The 19,391-nt window shown below is 43.2% G+C and overlaps 1 protein-coding gene across 1 annotated transcript in view; it reads right to left on the bottom strand.

Moving 5' to 3' along the window:
- The window catches only part of sipa1l3 (signal-induced proliferation-associated 1 like 3), a 50,096-nt gene that overhangs the window by 12,782 nt on the left and 17,923 nt on the right, over positions 1–19,391 (bottom strand). The window contains exons 2-7 of the mRNA XM_088300792.1: positions 8,231–8,950; positions 5,825–6,779; positions 3,652–3,782; positions 919–1,107; positions 420–594; positions 223–326 (exon numbers count right to left, since the gene is read on the bottom strand). Of these exons, the coding sequence (XP_088156918.1) occupies positions 223–326; positions 420–594; positions 919–1,107; positions 3,652–3,782; positions 5,825–6,779; positions 8,231–8,716 (2,040 nt within the window). The 5' untranslated portion in view covers positions 8,717–8,950. The remainder of the gene's footprint in view (positions 1–222; positions 327–419; positions 595–918; positions 1,108–3,651; positions 3,783–5,824; positions 6,780–8,230; positions 8,951–19,391) is intronic.

The following is a 19,391-nucleotide window of genomic DNA, read 5'->3' as shown; positions in this document are numbered from 1 at the left end:
CACTGATTGTTTTCTTACCCGCAAGCCAAGCCACATGCAGACTAAAACTAGGATCGTTACAAAAGAAAAATACTATGAAAGAAATCCAGAAGTTAAAAAGAATGAAGGTGTGTGAGCTCGTCACACATCATAAAAACAAAGACGAAAGACGACATAGTTGAACTTTGAAGGGGTTTAGGCGGCTGCACAATCTTGACACTGCAGAACACGACGATGTCTTACCTGCTGTGGGTTGTTGGGCATGTATGGCAGCATGGTGGATATGTGGAACATGACTTCGTAGCCCTGGTAGGTCGTGTACAGGGAGTGGGTGCCGGTTGAGTCAGCTGCAGCAACAAGGAAGCAGTGTCAATTTGACGTAAAATTAATGTGTGTGTAGTTGAATGAAGGCACAATTGGAATTTCTTCTGGGTACTCACTCTTGGTGTCGAGCTGTGCGGCGTATTTGCTGAAACATTTGAGGAGCACCTGCTCGCCCAACAACTCCAGGAAGGCAGAGAAGGCGGGTGATGCCTCCTCGTTGTTGTACATCTCCTCCTCGGTGCTCTGGCCCGCACGGCACAGCAGAACACCGACCTTGTGCTTCTGACTTAACTAGGAAGACAAACGCACATGTTAATTCTCACGCAGCCAGCAAACAAATGAGAGCATAAAATTGGTAATGCTTGAAGGTTTATTCTTGCAAGTAAAGGAACTGTTGTTTAAAAATACATTTGTAATTTATCTTCTGTTAAATAAAAGGCCAGATGTTTTTATTTGATATACAGTCAATCACAAAAACACCACACCCTAATAATATTAATATGTATATCACGTTATACTGTAAAGGCTTTACATGAACTGACTTAGAACACCATGGTTCCTTTAAAGTGTAACATCAATCACTGTCACATTTACAGTATTTTTGAGTATACTAACCCCTTGCTCATCCAGCTTAAGGAGCTGCTCTGTGACTTTAGGCGTGCCGACCGCAAGCCTCAAACAGGAGACGCTGAGTTCCGGGACCACCTGCTCCAGGACCTCCTTGAGTGGCAGGCCACGCATGGTGCCGTGCCTCCCCGTTGACGCCACGCCATCCTCTAAGATGGATCCTCGCAGTGTCACTAGCTGTGTGCAAATGAAGCATACAGGAAATAACATCACATACTTTCATATTTTCTTAGCATACTTGGCAGGAAAACTTCCACTGACATTACACTCTTTTTTGTGGTGTTTCCACTGCACGCGCCAAATGCACAGTTCTGCACACTAATTGACAAGTTTAACTCGACGGCTTGGTGATGAAGTGCTTCCTCCATGAATGAAAATACAATAAATGTGCATGTAAAGTATGTGTTTATGCGTGCGTGTTTATTCAATAAATCAAACTATTCTTATTAGTCAATTATTTTTGACAATCCCTATACTACAGTATCTACAGGCAGGCAAATATTCACATTCTAAAATGTCGTACTTGGCTCAATCAACGACTTGCTTTCATTTTGATGGATTACAGTGATGCCTCGCTTGAATGTCAACACGTGAAGGCAATAGTATAAGATGTTATGAAACGGGGATTGCCATATCGATCCCCTGAATGTTTTTTATGGAGGGAAAGGGCAGCTGCAGCCCAAGGAGCTAAAAGGACTGATTAGAAGCCTGGGAGCTTGAAGTGGGTCCACGGGATGACGGATGGCCTGACAACTGCTCAGAACGTTGCAGGCCTAAAGCAACATTTTCCCTCTCCCTCTCCCTCTCCCTCTCCCTCAAAAATGCACTGTGGGCTGGCTCACATGAGGCTCTGGAACTTAGCTCAGAGGGTTGCGTGTATAAAGGTTTGTAGGTGGGCGCGAGCGAGGACGAAAAGAGGAAGTTGGCCCACCTTGCTGAGTCAGCGCTGCTGCAGCGAGAATTTAACGGAAGACTAAAGGCGGATTGATGTTTCAGAGCAGCTGCGCCTCGAGTCAGAAAGAATAAAGTCTGCAATCTATTGCTCTTTTTTTGTGTGCGTGTGGGAACAGCAGGACTAGCAACCGCTGCAGCTCTGTGTACTTTGATGGCGAAGCGGCTCTATTGTCGCGCAGCTAAGGTGATGAGGCCAGTCAGCCATGTAATCCATCTAAAGACAACACAACGGTCGCCACACGGACAACACGCTGTTTGTTGGCTTGACTGCGACACAGTCCGACAGGTGGTTTAGAAAACCAACATGGCAAAAGGACATTAGGATTCCAAAATATGTACTTGGGTGATCTGCTTCGTTTCCATGCAGTACAGCTCTTTTATCATTTTCATTGTGCAGTACCTGTACTCTCCCACTTTGTGCAATATGGTTGCATGCGTGGGGCGAATATTTTCTTTAGTATTACAATTGACTACGTGGCAGCTAGCGAGTTGGAATCGGCTCTGGCCTCCCTGTGTGGGCAGAGTGTGCATTCTCCAACATTTGTAGACACAAAATCAAAACAAAAAAAGACAAGACTTTGGAGAACGATGGGTTTTGTCTATTTACTGTACTTCTAGGAATAGCTCCGCCAGGTCAGGCGACATGAGTCGATCGACCACGTTGGAAAAGTGGACACTGACTCCTCAATGATATAATATTTAAACCTTAAAACCTAAGGTTCAGTGACAGAGAAAGGAAGTGTTAGCATTCATGTTTTTTGTTTCAGTTTGTATTGTGTGGCAGTAACCTAATCAAAAGAATCTGCTCTAACAATGCATGCCCAGCAGTTGATTTACATCACACTGTGGTTTCGACTTAGCACAACTTAAACAATGACTGGCCTCAAATTACTTTGCTTTTGCCAATGAAAAAAGCGACAATAACAAGAACAGCCATGGTGAGCCAGTTCGGGTGACAAGGGGTCATGGGTTCACGATGGTCCTGACATACATTTCGAGGAACTACACTCAATGTTTGCCCATCAGTATTTGAATATAAGATCACGCCGCACAAGCAAGCAGGCATATTGTTTGTTACTACAATAATTGGATTCTTTTATTTTATGATAATGGCCCAGAAAGTGGCGTCACTATATCACAATTTTGACTTCAATATTTCACCTTCATAAAGTACCGCAATACCTGCACTGAAACGATACCACGGCAAAAACTTCAGTAAAAACACCTTCACATTCTTTGTATTGTTTCAAACTATTTCTATAAGGACATTGATTAGAATGCTTTTGCTGAAATAATAAAAAAAAAAACATCCTAAACAAATTTTAAACACTTTAGAAAAAATATTAAACACTAACAATCATTTTATATACTTTATATCCAGCAGGATACAAAAGCCTTAGGACATTAAATTATGTTTATTTGTTAAGTCCAGTATAAAAACTCATTGAATATTTAATATCCCAACCACTAATACTATGAAAATTTACAGAATGGAAGGAAGGGAAGCATTTGAATTTTACATTATAACAAAAGGTGACCAGGTAGACCACTAATTGTACAATCAAGTAAAATAGCAATGTGACTTTGCCCCCATTCTTCTTCTGGATGTGTGCTGATGTTAATGTTTGATGCATTTATGGGAGAATTCTTTTCTGTCATGAGTTTGGAATGTCCTCCTGCCTTCAAGACAGTCTATGGTGCCTTTCCACTTTCAGTAAGTACAAACTGGGGTTTTGTCGCAATATAAAAAATAGAGGTTGCACCTACCTCGCTGGTTCTCACGATCAGGCGGTACTGATACTGGTCCTTCAGGTCTTTGGTGTCATCTAGTTTCTCCCTGCGGATGCTCACGGCCACGGGACCCAGCTTTTCATCAGTACCAAAATAGTTTGAGTTTTCTGGTGGAGAACAAAGAGCAGAACATCATAAGTCTTTAAAATATTTCCTTGGTGGGGTTAGTAGTAGTGATTTTCCACTTGGGAAATCTGTAACACATGGCAGAACCTTGAAAATTTAAAAAAAAAAGGAAATTGTGTTTAAAGTGGTGTAAACAATTCTCAAGGTACTTCAGGTTCTTATAATTGTAACCTCATACACATGATGTGTGTTGTCCTGGAGAAAAAGTTAGTGGCTGACTATCTCACTTAGGAATACTTTTGACAGCGCTTGGGGTAACCAAATAACGAGTGAGTATTAACACCCAAACGTTACTATGAGAAATGTATCACATTTTTCAACCGAGTTATGCAATTAACACAAGCTGGACTACGAGAAATAAACACGTCTTTAGCCTTGTAAAACCAGCAAAACGATAGACGTGCTGCCACAGGACACAAATTAACATTCTGTGGCTTGTTCTACCGCACATTTCACAGGGCATCATAAGCCCCGCTAATGCCGACACCACAGACAGAGAGGGAGTTGAAAGAGCAATTCTCCAGACGGTCGGGTAGGAATCTTACATGACAAGTGTTCCTCCACAACAACTCTGACTAGCAGACAACCGGGATGGTGAACACATTGAATACGAGTCAGAACTGCTTAGCTTCCAAGTCGTCCTATGGTGAAATGTCAGATTTTTGACGGGCCGTCATGACACGCACGCAAGGCGCACAGACATAACGCGCAGGACAGCCGAGTCAGAGGAGGAACATATTTTTGGAATGATAACCTTTATGCGGTTGCGCGGCCTCGGGGTGCCGTTTCACTTACCACGCATATATACCGCACGCTTACTCGCACACATACGCTCCCAACAACATCTGCCACTAATTAGGATGCTGCCAGATGATGTTTGCCGTGGGGACGTTTTATGCACACCGTCATACGGGGTGATGATGAGAGATGTCTGCATGCACACTGTGAACCTGGGTGTTCCACAAAATAAATGCGTAAAAAATGATCTAAAAAGACTAAGTTTGACATTAAAATTGGTTTGTGTTGAAATGGTTTCCTTTCTGTCTTTGAAGATTGTTTCCTTCTCTCTTTGAAGAATGACATTTGCTGGCAATGAAGAGGCATTTTGTGTTAGAATGTGGCAGTGTGTAATTTCTAGGAAACTCAGTTTAAATAACCCAGCTGGGAAGCAGATTTGGACAGTCAAAGTGGAAGGCAAAAATGAAAATGTGTGTCGAGTCACAGGCATTGCGCATATAAAACATTTAACAAGTCTTGCGAATAAAACAATTTGGCATTGTTGCTGAAATATTGACTGATACTTATTTTTCACCATGAAGCTTTTTCACTGCACTGTAATTTGCTTAGGGCAGTAATTCCCAACCACTGTGACACGGCACATTATTGTCTATAGCAGGGGTGTCAAATTCCAGTCCTCGAGGTTCGGTGTCCTGTATGTTTTCCATCTCTGCCGGCTACAACACACCTGATTCAAATAAGCACCATACTTATCGGGCTTCTTCGGAGCTTGCTGATGAGCTAGCTGATCATTTGAATCAGGTGGGTTGCAGTCAGATGGGATTGAAAGCATGCAGGAAAGCGGCCTTCCAGGACTGGATCTTGACACCTCTGGACTTTCGCATAGGTATTCGTATTTCAAAATATTTTCAAAATAATTTTTGGGGAACATCCAGTACTTTCTGCAATGATCAACAAATGGAGTTTCAATGTTAATTTGTCTCAGTAATCGTGCTGTTAAAAGTGCCGGTGGTATCATCAACTTTAAGTTTGCCAACAGTCTGGTGGTGGATTGACGTGTGATATAAAAAAAAAAAAATCTGGGAGAGCTGCCAGCTTGGCTCACTTTGCAGTTCTCAGGCCCAGCTGGATATTAACTGTCACACGATGAGCTGGTGCGGCTGTCAGTGGGGAAACACTGGCAGAACAAAACCGCATCGACACTGTCAAATTTCACAAGTACGTCTAAAAATGATTTGGAATGTTTTATTATTGCAGTCCCTCTAAACACAATTCTTTGACTTACCTTTCCCATGGAAATAGTCCCTGTAGTACCGAGCCCCAAGGTCAACGTGCTCTATGCTGTACTCTTTTAGTCTCTCCAGTCTTGTGACTTGCAATTCAATCGGCATCTCCACCACGGAGACGCTGGCGTTGCTCCTCCTCAACCAACCCCGCACTCCTTCTTCTCCGCGCTCGGCCGATGAGCTGAGGAAGCTTATGTTCCGTTCCCCATGGCCCCCTGTCTCGTTGAGGAAGTGCGGGCAGCTGAGGAGCAGCGGGCTTGAGCCATGCGTCCCGGGAAGAACATCCGTGGGGTCCATAACCATAGAGGGTGTGGTTGTGCTATGGTTTAGGCCCGTAGTTAAGTCCTCAATGCTGGCATATACAGGTTCATTACCGCTCAGAGGTAAGGACCTCGACGCAGAAAGAGACACGGAGGCGGCGGATGCCCCAGTAGCCGTGTTCCTCCTCTGGGTCACGTAACTGCGCTGAGCTGCGGCCTCGTGGAGGTCAAACAGGATACTCTGCGCATCGTAGTGGACAAAGCTCTTTGGGCACACCCACGCTTTGTAAGGGAGATCAGATGAACCCCGACCTCCGTCTTCAGTCGTCTCTCCTTTGCCGCCATCCTGCTCCGCTCGACTAACGCTCCGAAGCTTCCTGAACAGCGATGAGGTCCCCAGTGCAGATTCCGTGCCACCACTTTTCTTCCTCACCCGCTCACCGCCGTCCTTCCTCCGCTCGTCCCCGCTCAGCGTGGATGCGGGTGAAGGAGCGCCGGTGGGTTGGGAGTCCGTAGTACGCAGCAGTTCTCTGAGGCGTGAGGGTGCTGAGCTGCGCTGGTCGGGCCTCTCCTGGTGGAACTGGGTGAGCATGTCGAAAAAGCTCTGCTCGGGGATCCCCTGGATGTCGATGGACGAGGTGCTGCCGTACTCTCTGAACAAGGTCCCCATCGCTCCGGCGCCACGGACCTCCACCTTAAGAGTGGAAACGGGAGAGAATAGTTCACCTATAACATGAGTATCCATTTTCTAGACTGCTTGTCAAAATGAAGGTTGCGAGTGAACAGAGAGTGCTCCCAGCTGACTTTCGGCAAGAGGCAGGACACATATGGACAATGTAAAGACATTAATTAACCTAAGAAGAACGAAAAATAAATAAATAAAATACATTCAAACTCCACACATAAAAGAGCTGAGATTCGTATCCCAAACTTAAAAAATGTGGTACTCAAGTTTAAGACATGACATTTTGGAGTATGAGATGTAAGTCAAAAGAGATAGTGGAAAGTGAAAAGAGATATGTTATATGAGGCAATTTTACATTTATTTACCCAAACTACAACGTGAGCTGCGACAAAAATGAATCTGACAACCCTGCCCTATTGGTTTTGAGCTAGCAAAGCTAATATTAAAATAATAATAATAATAATAATAATATATTCTTACCTGGGGTGAGCTATTAACCAATTTTAGCGATTAATTCACGTTCCAAAAAAAAAAAATGTGAAAAGTGAAAATATGAAAGGTAACTCCTAGTTTCATAAGCAGTACAATGCCCTGGCGTCCTTGTTGTTTTGTTTTTTTTTGTCATCCACACACAAGGAATTCACCGGATGACCATGACCCTCCTAGCTGAGCGTCGGCGTAGGCACACAACTCTAAAGGTTGGCAGGCCATATCTACATATTCAATCTGTGGCGAGAATGTGGTGAGTAATGATGTAATGAGTATGGATGACTTGATATATAATCAAAGCTGAGATCATTCTCTTTTTGATTATGCCAAAATCTCATTTCTGAAATATGGGTCAGTGTGATTTTGTTTTGCTACGCTGGCTCACATTTTATTTTAGCTAATTCCGAAGTTCAGAGCACATCATGGGCACTAATTACACAAACAAAATGGCTGCCAACTGAGACGAGATTCAGTCGACATACTTCGTAGCCTTACAACCCTCTTGTGACCATTTTGTATAAAACGAAAGACTAACCAGTTTAAATACTCTTAAGCCAAGCCATGCAGTTAGATGCTTCATGTTATTTTAAAATGTTTTCTGCCATTGAGTGGCAGGGTGTACCCCGCCTACTGCTCGAAAACAGCTGGGATAGGTTGCAGCATGCACGCAAGCCTCATAAGGATAAGCGGTTTGGATAATGGATGGATTCATGTTTGCGGCAAACGTTTCAAGTAAAAATGCTCATTTTAGGGCTAGGGGAATAAAAGATTGGGGAACTCTGCTAAGATGATAGCAAAAATTGGTCGACCCAAAATTTATAACCATATTTGTGATGTCCTGAACCACTTAACCGCACAGACATTTGTTGCATTTAATTTAAAATTGGATTTTAGTGAAAAAAAAAAGATTTTACATCAAGGCCATCTTGCCCATCCCAAATTCTCACTCTGAACAGTAGAAGCAGTCTCACCTCATTTTCATCCTGTTCACTCAGCGTCACCTCACTGTTGGAGCGTTGTCTCAGCGGAGGGAATACACGAAGGTTCAAAGGTGAACCTCGCTCAGTGACAAATGCTCCACCTCGGAACTCCACATCTTTGGACCACCGCCTTGGCAATCGGGCCACTCCGCCTCGAACCAAACCGACATCCGACGACAGCGCCGATGACGATACCGACGTGGAGCAGTCGTCGCCGTTGTGATGAAGGCCGCCCATTTGGCCGTTTTCAAGCAGCGACTCTTTGGACTGGGCCCGGCGCGGGGGCCACTCGGCGATCCGAGCGCGGACCCCCATTTTGGGTACCGAGACGCGCAGCTGCATGGCCGGGTCCATGTGGACCGGGTGGCCATTGGCGGTGTGACGATACGCCGCATGCTGAGGCAGCCCACCTTCACCTCCCCCGTCCAGAAGGTCTGAGGAGGTGCAGGTCACCCCTCTGTCTCTGTAGCTGTTCATGGTGCCCCAAGGGAGCTCAGGGCAAAATGGAGACCAGGCGGGTGGGGGGCTGGCATCCCATGTCAGGAGGGATGCAAGAAACGGAGAGGAAGGAGCGCCACACACACTGTGCTGTCTGCACTAGAGCATCCAGCGTCCAAAATCATCACTGTTCCACGGGGCTCATTTCACTGATCTGTGATGGACCAGCCCTCTTCCTCGTCCTCTTTAGTTTGCTTTAAGTCCAATAAAGACCTGAAGAAAGAAAAACACACGTAACATAAGCATTCACAAGTTTAATTCACTCTGAATGCAGCGCAGCATAGCTCTCTTGATCTTAATTCTTTTTGGTGGAAAACTGAGCACCGATTCCGAAAAGAGCAAGTCATGACAGTTAAACAAAGTGACACGGTGAGCTCAAGACAGACAGGATGATAAGGTGCAGCGTTATGACGTGGGACTTCTCCCGCCGAGACTAAGCTGCTGGAAGCTGACAAGGGAAGTTATTATCAGTCACACTGTGCACTCAAGTGCACGTGCACGCACACAAAAACGTTCACATACCCTACAGGCACGGTTTCCCACTGCAGAGTGAACGCACAACATCGCTCGGCTATCACAGCCACATATCCACATGGAGAGAACCCAAAAAGAGCAGCGCGGCACGTAGTCGTGACTAAGCATCTGTATGTGAAAATCTGGAGGTGTTAAGACTCAGGCGAGAGAGGTGCGTGTTCTGTCGTTTATTGGTTTAGTGGCGGTCTCCTTCTCGACTTGCATGTCCTCAGCAGAGTTCACATCTCCGAGTAGCTCTGAACAACCTGAATTTCACTGAGGTGTACATTGATTCACAATTTTAAAGTCCTTTTCCCCAACTAACACAACTTGGGGCAAACACCCTCCCCCCACATCCCCAATAAAATAAACCCTGAACAAGTCTACTTAACTGTTTGTTCCGGTCATTTAACAGCAAATTGAAGGTCTATCAAATCCTCGGCTGTGGTTATTGTGTGCTCCACCGACATCGACTTCAAGGTTGACTAGTTAAGTAAGAGTGCGCTTTGTGTTTTTATCAAGGACATGAAAGAGCTTTGTTGTGCACTTTGATGAGCAATGCACTCTATGTGTCGACAGCCAAGTCACTTCTGGTCCCATGACAGCTTTACTCAAACACATACGCACATTGTGAACAAAAAGTCATTTACAGATGAAAGATTTTGCCGATGGTAAAGCAAAGGCAAGAGGCTCCCACTCTGATCACACTTTCTGCTCATCCTGACAGCAGTCCTGTGATCCAGTATCAGCCTCAATCCCAGATTATCCTAACGCAGCTGCAGGCACCTCAGAATGGCTTCATTATGTGCCTCGGAGCGAGAGACAGAAGGGCGACGGGGGTGAGCGTGGTCTCATCTTTACCAATCACCTCTTGTCACGGGAGTTTGAAGCAGACAGCTCATGATAGAGGAGTGCACCTGACTTGTCTGCCAGACAGTTATTTTCACACGCTCAATTAAGTCAGACACAAGAAATCTTCTGGCCAATGATTATTTCCAACAGAATGAGATTCTCTGTTTTGTCCTGCATGTACTGTTAAACTGTAGCTGAACAACCAATGAAAGCATGTTTTATGTTATGTTTATAGCTACTGGATGCCAGGGCTGCCCTATTTTGCTTCAGAAGACACAACCTTTGATTAACATTTATATTAAATTGCATTTTGGTTGAACTGACTCTGATCGGGGCAGCATGGCGACCTAGTGGTTAGCATGTCCGCCTCCTAGTTCTAAGGTTCGAATCTCGGTAGGTGGTGTGGCTGTTTTCAGTGGGCTTTCTCCGGGAACAGGACAAAAACGAGGTCGACAGATGTTTTGATAATTGCTTATTTTGATTGAATCAACTTTAACTTCCACTAACAACACAAGCAAAACTTGGCTCCTACCCAACATACAAAGCTTCGCGTGATGTTATGTGGCGAGGCTTTGACGTGTGCATTGAGTAACGGAGCGGGTCTTTCCACAAAGCATATATTAAGGATTGTTTCATTTATGGAAGGAAACGAAAATGCTGACGTTCTCATCATAGTTATGAAATACTTATGGAATTCTGAATTTGGCAGTTGGTGTCTAATGACATGCTTTGTTCAGAGTAACATATTAAAACCATTCAACCAAGACAAAAGGGAAATAAGATCTGGGCCAAACTTGAGCACATGCAAGATGAAGCACATTCATTTGATTTAATTACTGGCATAAAGCAAATAGGAAAGTGCCTCCATTTTCCTGCTGTCTTCCAAAACCCTTGACATGCTTGAGGCTCCGTGCATCACAAGCATGACCAGCATGGCTGGTAATTACACTGGTCAGTTATTAGTAATAAAGGGAAGGAGTGAACGGGGCAGGGAGGATGTGAGTGGTTGGGGTCAGAGGTTGCCACTGTATGTGCTAGGAACGTCGATCCGGCACCTGGCCAGATCTGAGACCAGAAAGATCATTGACCATAATCTAATCACTTAATCGTTGAGTGTGAGTGACTGTTTGGGTCAAATGTAATTTCATTTCCCCTTAATGATAGGGCAGGTGAGGTCACAAACTAATATACTGTATATTCCAGTATTAAATTCTAAAAATGAAACGTGTAGAGGCTTAAATGATAATTGCAAGATCCAGCAACTGGTTTAAGGAACAGATGGCGGCGCAGGTGATTTGACAGGAGGAGATTATATGACAAATGACAATACAGTGTTGGCGGGCAGCCTGGCAACTGCACATCAAACATTCATGCCAACTTCGCTTGTGGGAGAGTAGGCAGGAAGAGATGCGTTTTAAACTTGGCATTCTGAATATGGTAAAAGATTTTGGAATTTAGTATTCCACCAATGCCAATCATCGATGTGATACAGATATATATTTTTATTGACAATCAACCTATGTGAGGTCCAGCATTTTTCTTTTGTCCATTTGGGGTCCCCATCCTCACATTCTACAGGGTGTGCTTAGCTGGTCTGGTGAGTGACGTGGGCGTCAGAAAGTGACAGCGGCAAGTTAACTGGCTTTTGTGTTAATAAAGCAATTGAAATTGCACTGTGTTGTATTCTTGACCACTTGTGGGGACGTTCAAACACCTTTTAACTTGACTAAATTAGCAAACATCAATACATTTACATTCTGTTGGAGATCGTAGATATGCTGTATTGATGCACAATGGCACCGTTTCATTTTACTTGTTAAGTCAGAGATAAAATGAAAGCTTTTGCATTGACAGAGACATGCTAACAAAAAAACAATGGAGGACTAGAAACATTGGATTGAACACAAATGGTGCAGTATCTCATGTAGACACACGATACAGTCCCCTTCAAAAGTATTGGAACGGCAAGGTCAGTTCCTTATTGTTTTTGAAAAATGTGTGGTGACAAACAAAAGGTGCTCTGTTGTTTAACACATCTAGATGTAAATACCACGATAACTTTCAATAAGAAAAGATTATTTCAGATGGAAGTGTTTCACCTATGAGTATTGTCACAGAACAAATTAAACACTTAACTCAAGGCACCACTGTGCTGAAAAGTATAGTAGACGTGTTAATGGCGTGTACAAAACACTGTAGGTGATATAAACAACAAAAACTAAGATTGAGTAAGAGCTCGTCCAGACAATGCGGCTACACAGTGCACACGCATATGAAGACACAAGACATTTGGAAAGGGCCTGAGCAAAAATGCCCGAGGCAGGCATTGCATACGCTCTGTAAACACAAGACTTGCACACAAAACTTCATTTCATGGACTTCGAATACGAATACAAATATTCAGCAATCGACAAACAACTCCAAATGAGGGAGAAAAAAAAAAATCAAAGATCAAAAGGTGCCTACTCCAACTTATTTGACTGATATTGTACAGTACTAAAAGGGCTAAGTAAAGCAAACTGTGAAGCAGGTTTAGAACTTGAGTTGGGCTCAATGAATAGAAGGGGGAGGACATCCACAATACAAGTAGGGCATACAATAGAGCGAGGGGGGTCGTCGGAATCACCAGACATTATAGCCTGAGGGGGAGGCCCATCAGTGTCTGGCAAATATACTTCCAATCAATACTGATCAATAGGGGCTCACTTAACCGAGAGCAGCAAGCTTAATAACAGTGTCTTTAGCTGTGGTAGAGAGGTCTAAGGGGGTCAATGATTTTGGGAGTGCCCTTGTCGCAAAGCAGTTATAAGCAAGCACTGTCAATAACTGAAAACTTGGTGTAATAAAAACGGTTCAAAAATCATCACAAAGCACACTTTTGGAGTGAGGAGGAAACAAGACGGCTTCATTCCTGTGGTGAATGACATGAATATAATGTTTTATTGGCGGTAGAAATTGACAAGTGGAAATGAAGTCCATTTGCATCACGTTTGTGCGTTGTCGTTTCATATCAGGTTATTCAAATGCAGGATTAATTCCATCCTCTCATTCATGAAAACGCGTTATTCTGAATCTTTCAGAAATCGGAATTTTGACTTTAACCCGAATGTTGACTACATGAAAATGTAGTCGTTGTTTATGGCTCTAAGCGATTACTCAATTATCAAAATAGTTGTCAATGAATTTGATAACCTCTTAAGCGTTTGGATTAGTTTGGGGCGCATAAGACGTGAGACAAAAGTAGTTTGGCAAAGTTGAGGTTTATTTTTGGACTGTGATGAAAGAAAAGAAGTAACCAGTTGTGTGAATTCAAATCGCTCAAAGGTAGGAAGAATGGAAACCACATCATCCTTCAAAATAAATGTTCAACCACATGAAGAAAGAAAAATTGACTACAATTTCTCAATTACCATATGAATTTTTTATGACGAATTGAATTGAATTTGAGGTTTCTTAAAAAAAAAAAAAAAGACGCGTGAAAGCCCCTCATTAAATTGCAATCGTGTGCAATCCCCTCACCAAGGACACACTTAGCGTCGAGGGCCTCACAGCATACCAATGAATTGACCTAAAACCGAAGCATGAATCATCACATTCCGGAAGTGCTGTTTGTTTACTGGTATGAGAATGCGGCTGCTACTGCTGAGGTGTGTCTAAATAAAACCTGCAGCATTTCTTTATGGGACAGTACATGTCAAGGAACATTTGCATAAAAAGGGTAAAAGAACTATAATACAGCCAGAGCCGACTAATCTCTACCGCATACACATTTCAACGGAATAATTTGATAGCGAGGGCGCCTGCATCTTCACACTACTGGCACACCGTTTATGAATTAGATGAGACTCGGCAAACAACTCTTTAGAGTATTCCTCTCCAGTGTGTGTGTGTGTGGGGGGGTGGGGGTGTGTGTGGGTGTGTGTGTGTGTGTGTGTGAATGTGAGCGAGAGAGAGAGGGAAGATAAAAGATAAAAGCATATTGATTTCCGGCCTTGGGAAAAAAAAAACGTGATGGGTGAATATAAAGCAGCGGCGTTTGCTTGTTATGCTGTAGTAGCACGTGTAAAAGGGGGAGGGAACCCCCAATGGAGAGAGGCGGGCAACCCCATTCACAATCTCAACACTTTCACACCTTTCCGATGCCTTTTTCTGGCCCCTCCGCCGCAGCCATTGTCATTGCAGCCTGGTTTTTAAATGGCTGATGACGGAGGCTCGTTTGCTTCCTTCGAGTCGTGTAAGTGAACGGCACGTGGCTCTGCTCCCCCGTGGGGATGAGCTTCATTAAAATTAAATTAGGATGGAAAGAGAGGCGAGTGTCATTTGAGGGGAAAGGCCACTGCAAACCTAACCTGCATCTAACCAGACGTCATGCTTTTGATTACAGCGCAACGGCCAAAGTGAAACGTTAGTGAAACAAGTGAAAGACAAAAGGTAGAATGATAACTGGAAAATAGAACATATTGCAACATAGGAACTGGTCTGGTTGGCTCAAACCAATCTGAGCAATACAACTACAGGGATGATGGAGGCTCTGTTTACGAGTAAGTTCCATTTTTGGTAACAAAGTAAAATGAACTTGTATGTTTAGTCGGAACATGACGTCTCAAACACAGTATTAAAGTCGGAATTATGGTATTGTTGTTGCAACTATCATAAGGCTGTTGTTGTGCTCATTGTTCTCTGCCCTCATCTGCTCAACCCCTCTTTCATATTTTGGTCAACCCTTCAAAGCTTTATCCAAGCGATGTATGCATTTCTGATAAAACAAATGAAGGTCATAACATAATTTTGAATAATTACTATTTTATGAAGTGAAAGCTCCAGTGGTTGCGAGTGCGCTGTGGGCAAGATGAGAGGATAAATGCATTGATGAAGTAATCCACAATACACTGTGCTCCTTTCACCAAAACCACTCAGAGAGGCTGCTTGTCACTGTACGACCATTATGCCGCTAGCGTCGCCATAGAAACGGGTAGCTGCGGAGGGCCGTGCGGTGTAGGCGGCGGGCCGCAGGCAAACGGGGCACGCAACCTGAGCGTGATAAATTATAAGACGCACTGCTGTGATGCACATTAAGGTGGCCATCTCACAATGCAGCAGACTGCGGCAAAGCTCCCACATACAGCAAAAACGCAGTTTGAGCAGGACTTGTAATCACGCCGGTCGACACTCCTCACAGCCACGTGCCGGCAAGGCAGCAAGGCATGTCTAAATGAGCTAAAAGAAGTGGAAAAGCTCAGGGCCGTGTACTCATCAGCGGGATGCAAGCATCTGCTACTTGTTTTTGCTCAAATAACATAATCCAATTTTGCAAATTCCTGGCATTTCTATAGATGGTTGTCTCGCATCTTACAGTGAATTAGGCAGCCATATGCCACGCTCCGCAGACAGCTGAATGTGCCGGCTTTGCAATTTACATCTGCACAACGTGGACCTGTTGACAGAGTAAGTACGGGGGATTAGCATGGAAGGAACCTGGCTATGTCTGGAGGTCACCCGTTTTCCCCTCCCCAATAATTATCCAATCAGTATCTAAGTAGACAGTCACATCCGCCCCATAGACTGTACGTCTTTGTGAATGATTTCAACATTTTCTTATTCACAGTATACTCTCACAAATTGTCCAGGGGCGTTTATTGTCTATTACGGCTAATTTGTTTGTTACAAAGAAAACTTTTAAATGCGAGAATACATTTTTTATAGCGACTTTATCATGCATATAAAGGTGCATCTCATAACATAGGAATATTGTGGGAAAAGTTCATTTATCTCAGTAGTCAGTCTTCTAAAAACTACATCGGCACCTCAATTTACTACAGGTGACACGACCAATCTTTTGTTGAGTTGCAAGAAAATATTTTTTTAAATTGAGGCAGATAGTGACCAATTCAATAAACAGTGGCTGCTTCAAACCGCTTAGTGCCACTCCCAATTCCCTGTGAAGTTTACACAGAAAACAAGACAATTACATTTAATGCTAACATATGATGCAAAAACGCAATAGACAGGCTAACGACCAATGTTGCGTCAGTTTAACTTCATAAGCAATGGATATGTGAACACAAATGTTGCAGCAACCAATGTGGACAGACAATTTAATAATACTTAAGAGGCATATATTCTTTATCCCCTGTGTAGAACGGCTAATATTACGGCAGCTAACTAGGTCACCTGTGAAACTCTTGATGTAGTATTCGATGGTTGTAAGTCTGTATTACACAGCCCCTCATGGACAAGGTGAGCACAACAATACCAATGGGCACTGGATCATGAAACCATGATGCGCAAATTATTTCATTCCTCCCATTCAACATTATTACGTGCATAAAAGGTCGTGAGTCATCAGAAAGATATGTCAGTGAACACCCACACAAACACCCCTCTCTCGGGCCATCAAAGCAAGTCGCTTGGCGTCAGGTGGCTGAAAAGACAGACCGTGATTACCATCTAGATTTTGTCTGGGAGCTGCCTGTCGTGGCTTCTGAAGGTAAGAACAACGTTCTGTCTTGAAAGACTGACAAGCGTCTGACACATTCCTGAGCATTGACAAACCATCAGCTTCCTCTGTGGAATTGATGTTTCTGTTGCAAAAATATTTTTCTTGCACATCAACAATTTATCTTCTATTTTTTTATGGTGGAACAATCACGAAATTTCAACATTTTCAGTATTCTATGGAGCCATCGCACCAACTTATTTCAACACGAAATGGCGTGTCAGTCTGCAGTATCATTATTATTGTGTGGAAAAAAATGATCTCTGCCAAGATTCGCAACAGAGATTTTACTTAAGAGTTTGAACCATAACTAAAATGCAATATATCAAAGTGGGATACAATTATATATACACAAAATCAATTATTTCACTATCAGTTGAGTTAAGGGTCATAGCACGGTGCTTCATTATTAGCATGACTGCTTCACAGTCAACAGGATGTAGGTTTGAATATCAACTTACACGAATCTATGTCAAGTTTATATGGGGCTATTATGGTAGCAAAACTATTAGCAAATGACCCAAAACAGCCACATTAGGTTCAATGAAGTCTCTGAAATGGTACATACACACATTTGAAGTTGAGTCGGAATACTTGTCTTCTTGTATTGCGTATGTGCCTGGCTAGAGTGGCAACTAGACCAGAGTATTGCCCCCAGGCTCACCCGCAACTCTAATGAGGACAAGCGCTATTGAAAATGGATGGATATAATTAGCTACGATTAACTCACAAAAATTCATTTTTGCCCACGTCCATCAAAAAAGCAGCTGGTGAAATTCCCATTGTGCCATTTTCCCCCTAGACTGGAAAACGCTCCTAAAAATGAAAATACAATTGATTAATTATAAAGCAAGACTCTCCTGCTCCCACCCATGAAATATCTTTCTTGTTAAACAATACACAGCAAGACCAGACTCACTGAATGACTAGTGAAGGCTCTTCGAGAACATCTTAGCTAAGATAAGCATGATCAAAACAAAAGACAATAATGATAATACAGATAGTGAAATGCCAGCTGACAATGCAAACACATATGCAGGTCAGACAATAAAGGAGCCAAGCTATAAGCCCCCCAGCTGTGCTCATAGCCCCTGTGCGGAGGGACTAAATGCGTTTTCGCGTAGCAGCGTTCTTGACGGGCGCTGGGGGCGACGTACACCATCACAGCTGTTGCAACTCTCATGCAGACGTCTCAGGGGACGCAAACCAGCCACTGCGCGCCGAGTAGTAGGCGGGGTGGCGGTAGACGTTGGGTGTGGGGGTGGGGGTGCTTACACTCCAACCATTGAAGAAAACCCAGTAGTGCATGCTAACTACTGTACCTTTCATGTGAAGCTGTGCTGAGTAAAAAGATCTAATGTCAGTGTAATAAAAATAAACACGTGATAAAATAGTACAGGGGTGTCTCAGTTTATTTTAAGATTTCTAGTCTTAAGCAGATGCCGTTAATGACTTTACAAGACTCAGTCTATTACGAAGGCAGCATTGAAGTCACAATTTATGTAAATAATTGTGGAAATCCCCCAACAGCGATACCGTTATTTTCTGTACTGATATTGTATGCCTGTACAAGTCGTCTCATACGAAGAGACCACCATCACTTCATCAGCCTGACATAAAACGTGCGGGCCGTCGAGTAGGGGCCATGTCGCCTGAAATATATTCAGATTGAGGTATACAGTATCCTATGATCTCTTACAGTACAGTATTGTACAGTCAACCCTCACCGAAATTATCTCTGAGCAAATTTTTTAATACAATACAACAAACTATTTGTTGAAAAATGCACAATTCAGTAAGCAAGTACATAGCTTGGGTGTCAAAGACTAACATATTTGCATGTGTACAGCCAATTGTTGGTTAATACAGATATCTCACGAAAAGACAGGAAAGCAAAGCCCGTGCGTGAGATGTGTATTAGTATTTGGGCATGATCTTATAGTAGCTCACATGACAAGATGATGAGCGTTCTGAGGGAAGTTCATGACAGCATTACAACTACTTCAATGCAGCTGTCATTTTCACTCTGTCAAGTTTGGGAGATCAACAAGTACTGCAGCAGGAGATGGTGAAGCTGGTTATTTTTTTTCCCCGCAGAGCCATCAAAGAGTATTAACGCTTGAAAGCAAACAAAAATGTTCCGAGATAAACCGACAATGCCTTCACCATTCAAAAATCCGCAAGCTGTAATCTGCTATAATATTTGAATAATCAGAGTGCAATCTTTGCACGATAATCATAATTCCCTCACAAACCAACACACTGACAGGAATTAGAGGAGATGGTTGATTTCACAGGCTCTAGGTAACAAAAAAAATGCCGACATGACACAAGGCACTGGATATGAGAATGCAAACGTCGATCTGGAATGACCCATAGATATGAGAACCTCTGTTGGAGGCATCATCAAATTTCAGGCAACAAACAAGCCATGTAAAATGTCTTTGCAGCTGTTTTGCACAAGACACAAGATATAAATCTTCAACTCTGGTGAACACTTTACAAGAAACGTCATTGTGCATATTTGGACTGGGAAATGAATCAAAACATCCTCTTGCTACAGATCGGATCAGCCTCGCATTAAATATCAATGACCTTCCAGGGGATTTCCAAATACAGTAAAACCTCATAAATTGCACAACTGTAAATATATTCTCGAAAAGTCACCAAAATATTCAAAATTCAAACCGCCGTCACTGATGTATTTCCGGACAATATCGTCTAACTTGTGATCAGCATGACGGGACCGCGAAAAGAATGTGACAGCGTGACGCGACTTGACGTGAAGCTATG

Source organism: Idiotropiscis lumnitzeri, chromosome 7 (genome assembly GCF_059441095.1).
Source record: "Idiotropiscis lumnitzeri isolate Australia: NSW breed Sydney's pygmy pipehorse chromosome 7, RoL_Ilum_1.0, whole genome shotgun sequence".
In the NCBI taxonomy this organism is placed as follows: Eukaryota; Metazoa; Chordata; class Actinopteri; order Syngnathiformes; family Syngnathidae; genus Idiotropiscis; species Idiotropiscis lumnitzeri.
The sequence above is the reverse complement of the archived record's forward strand: the minus strand, read 5'-3'. Positions and strand labels throughout refer to the sequence as shown.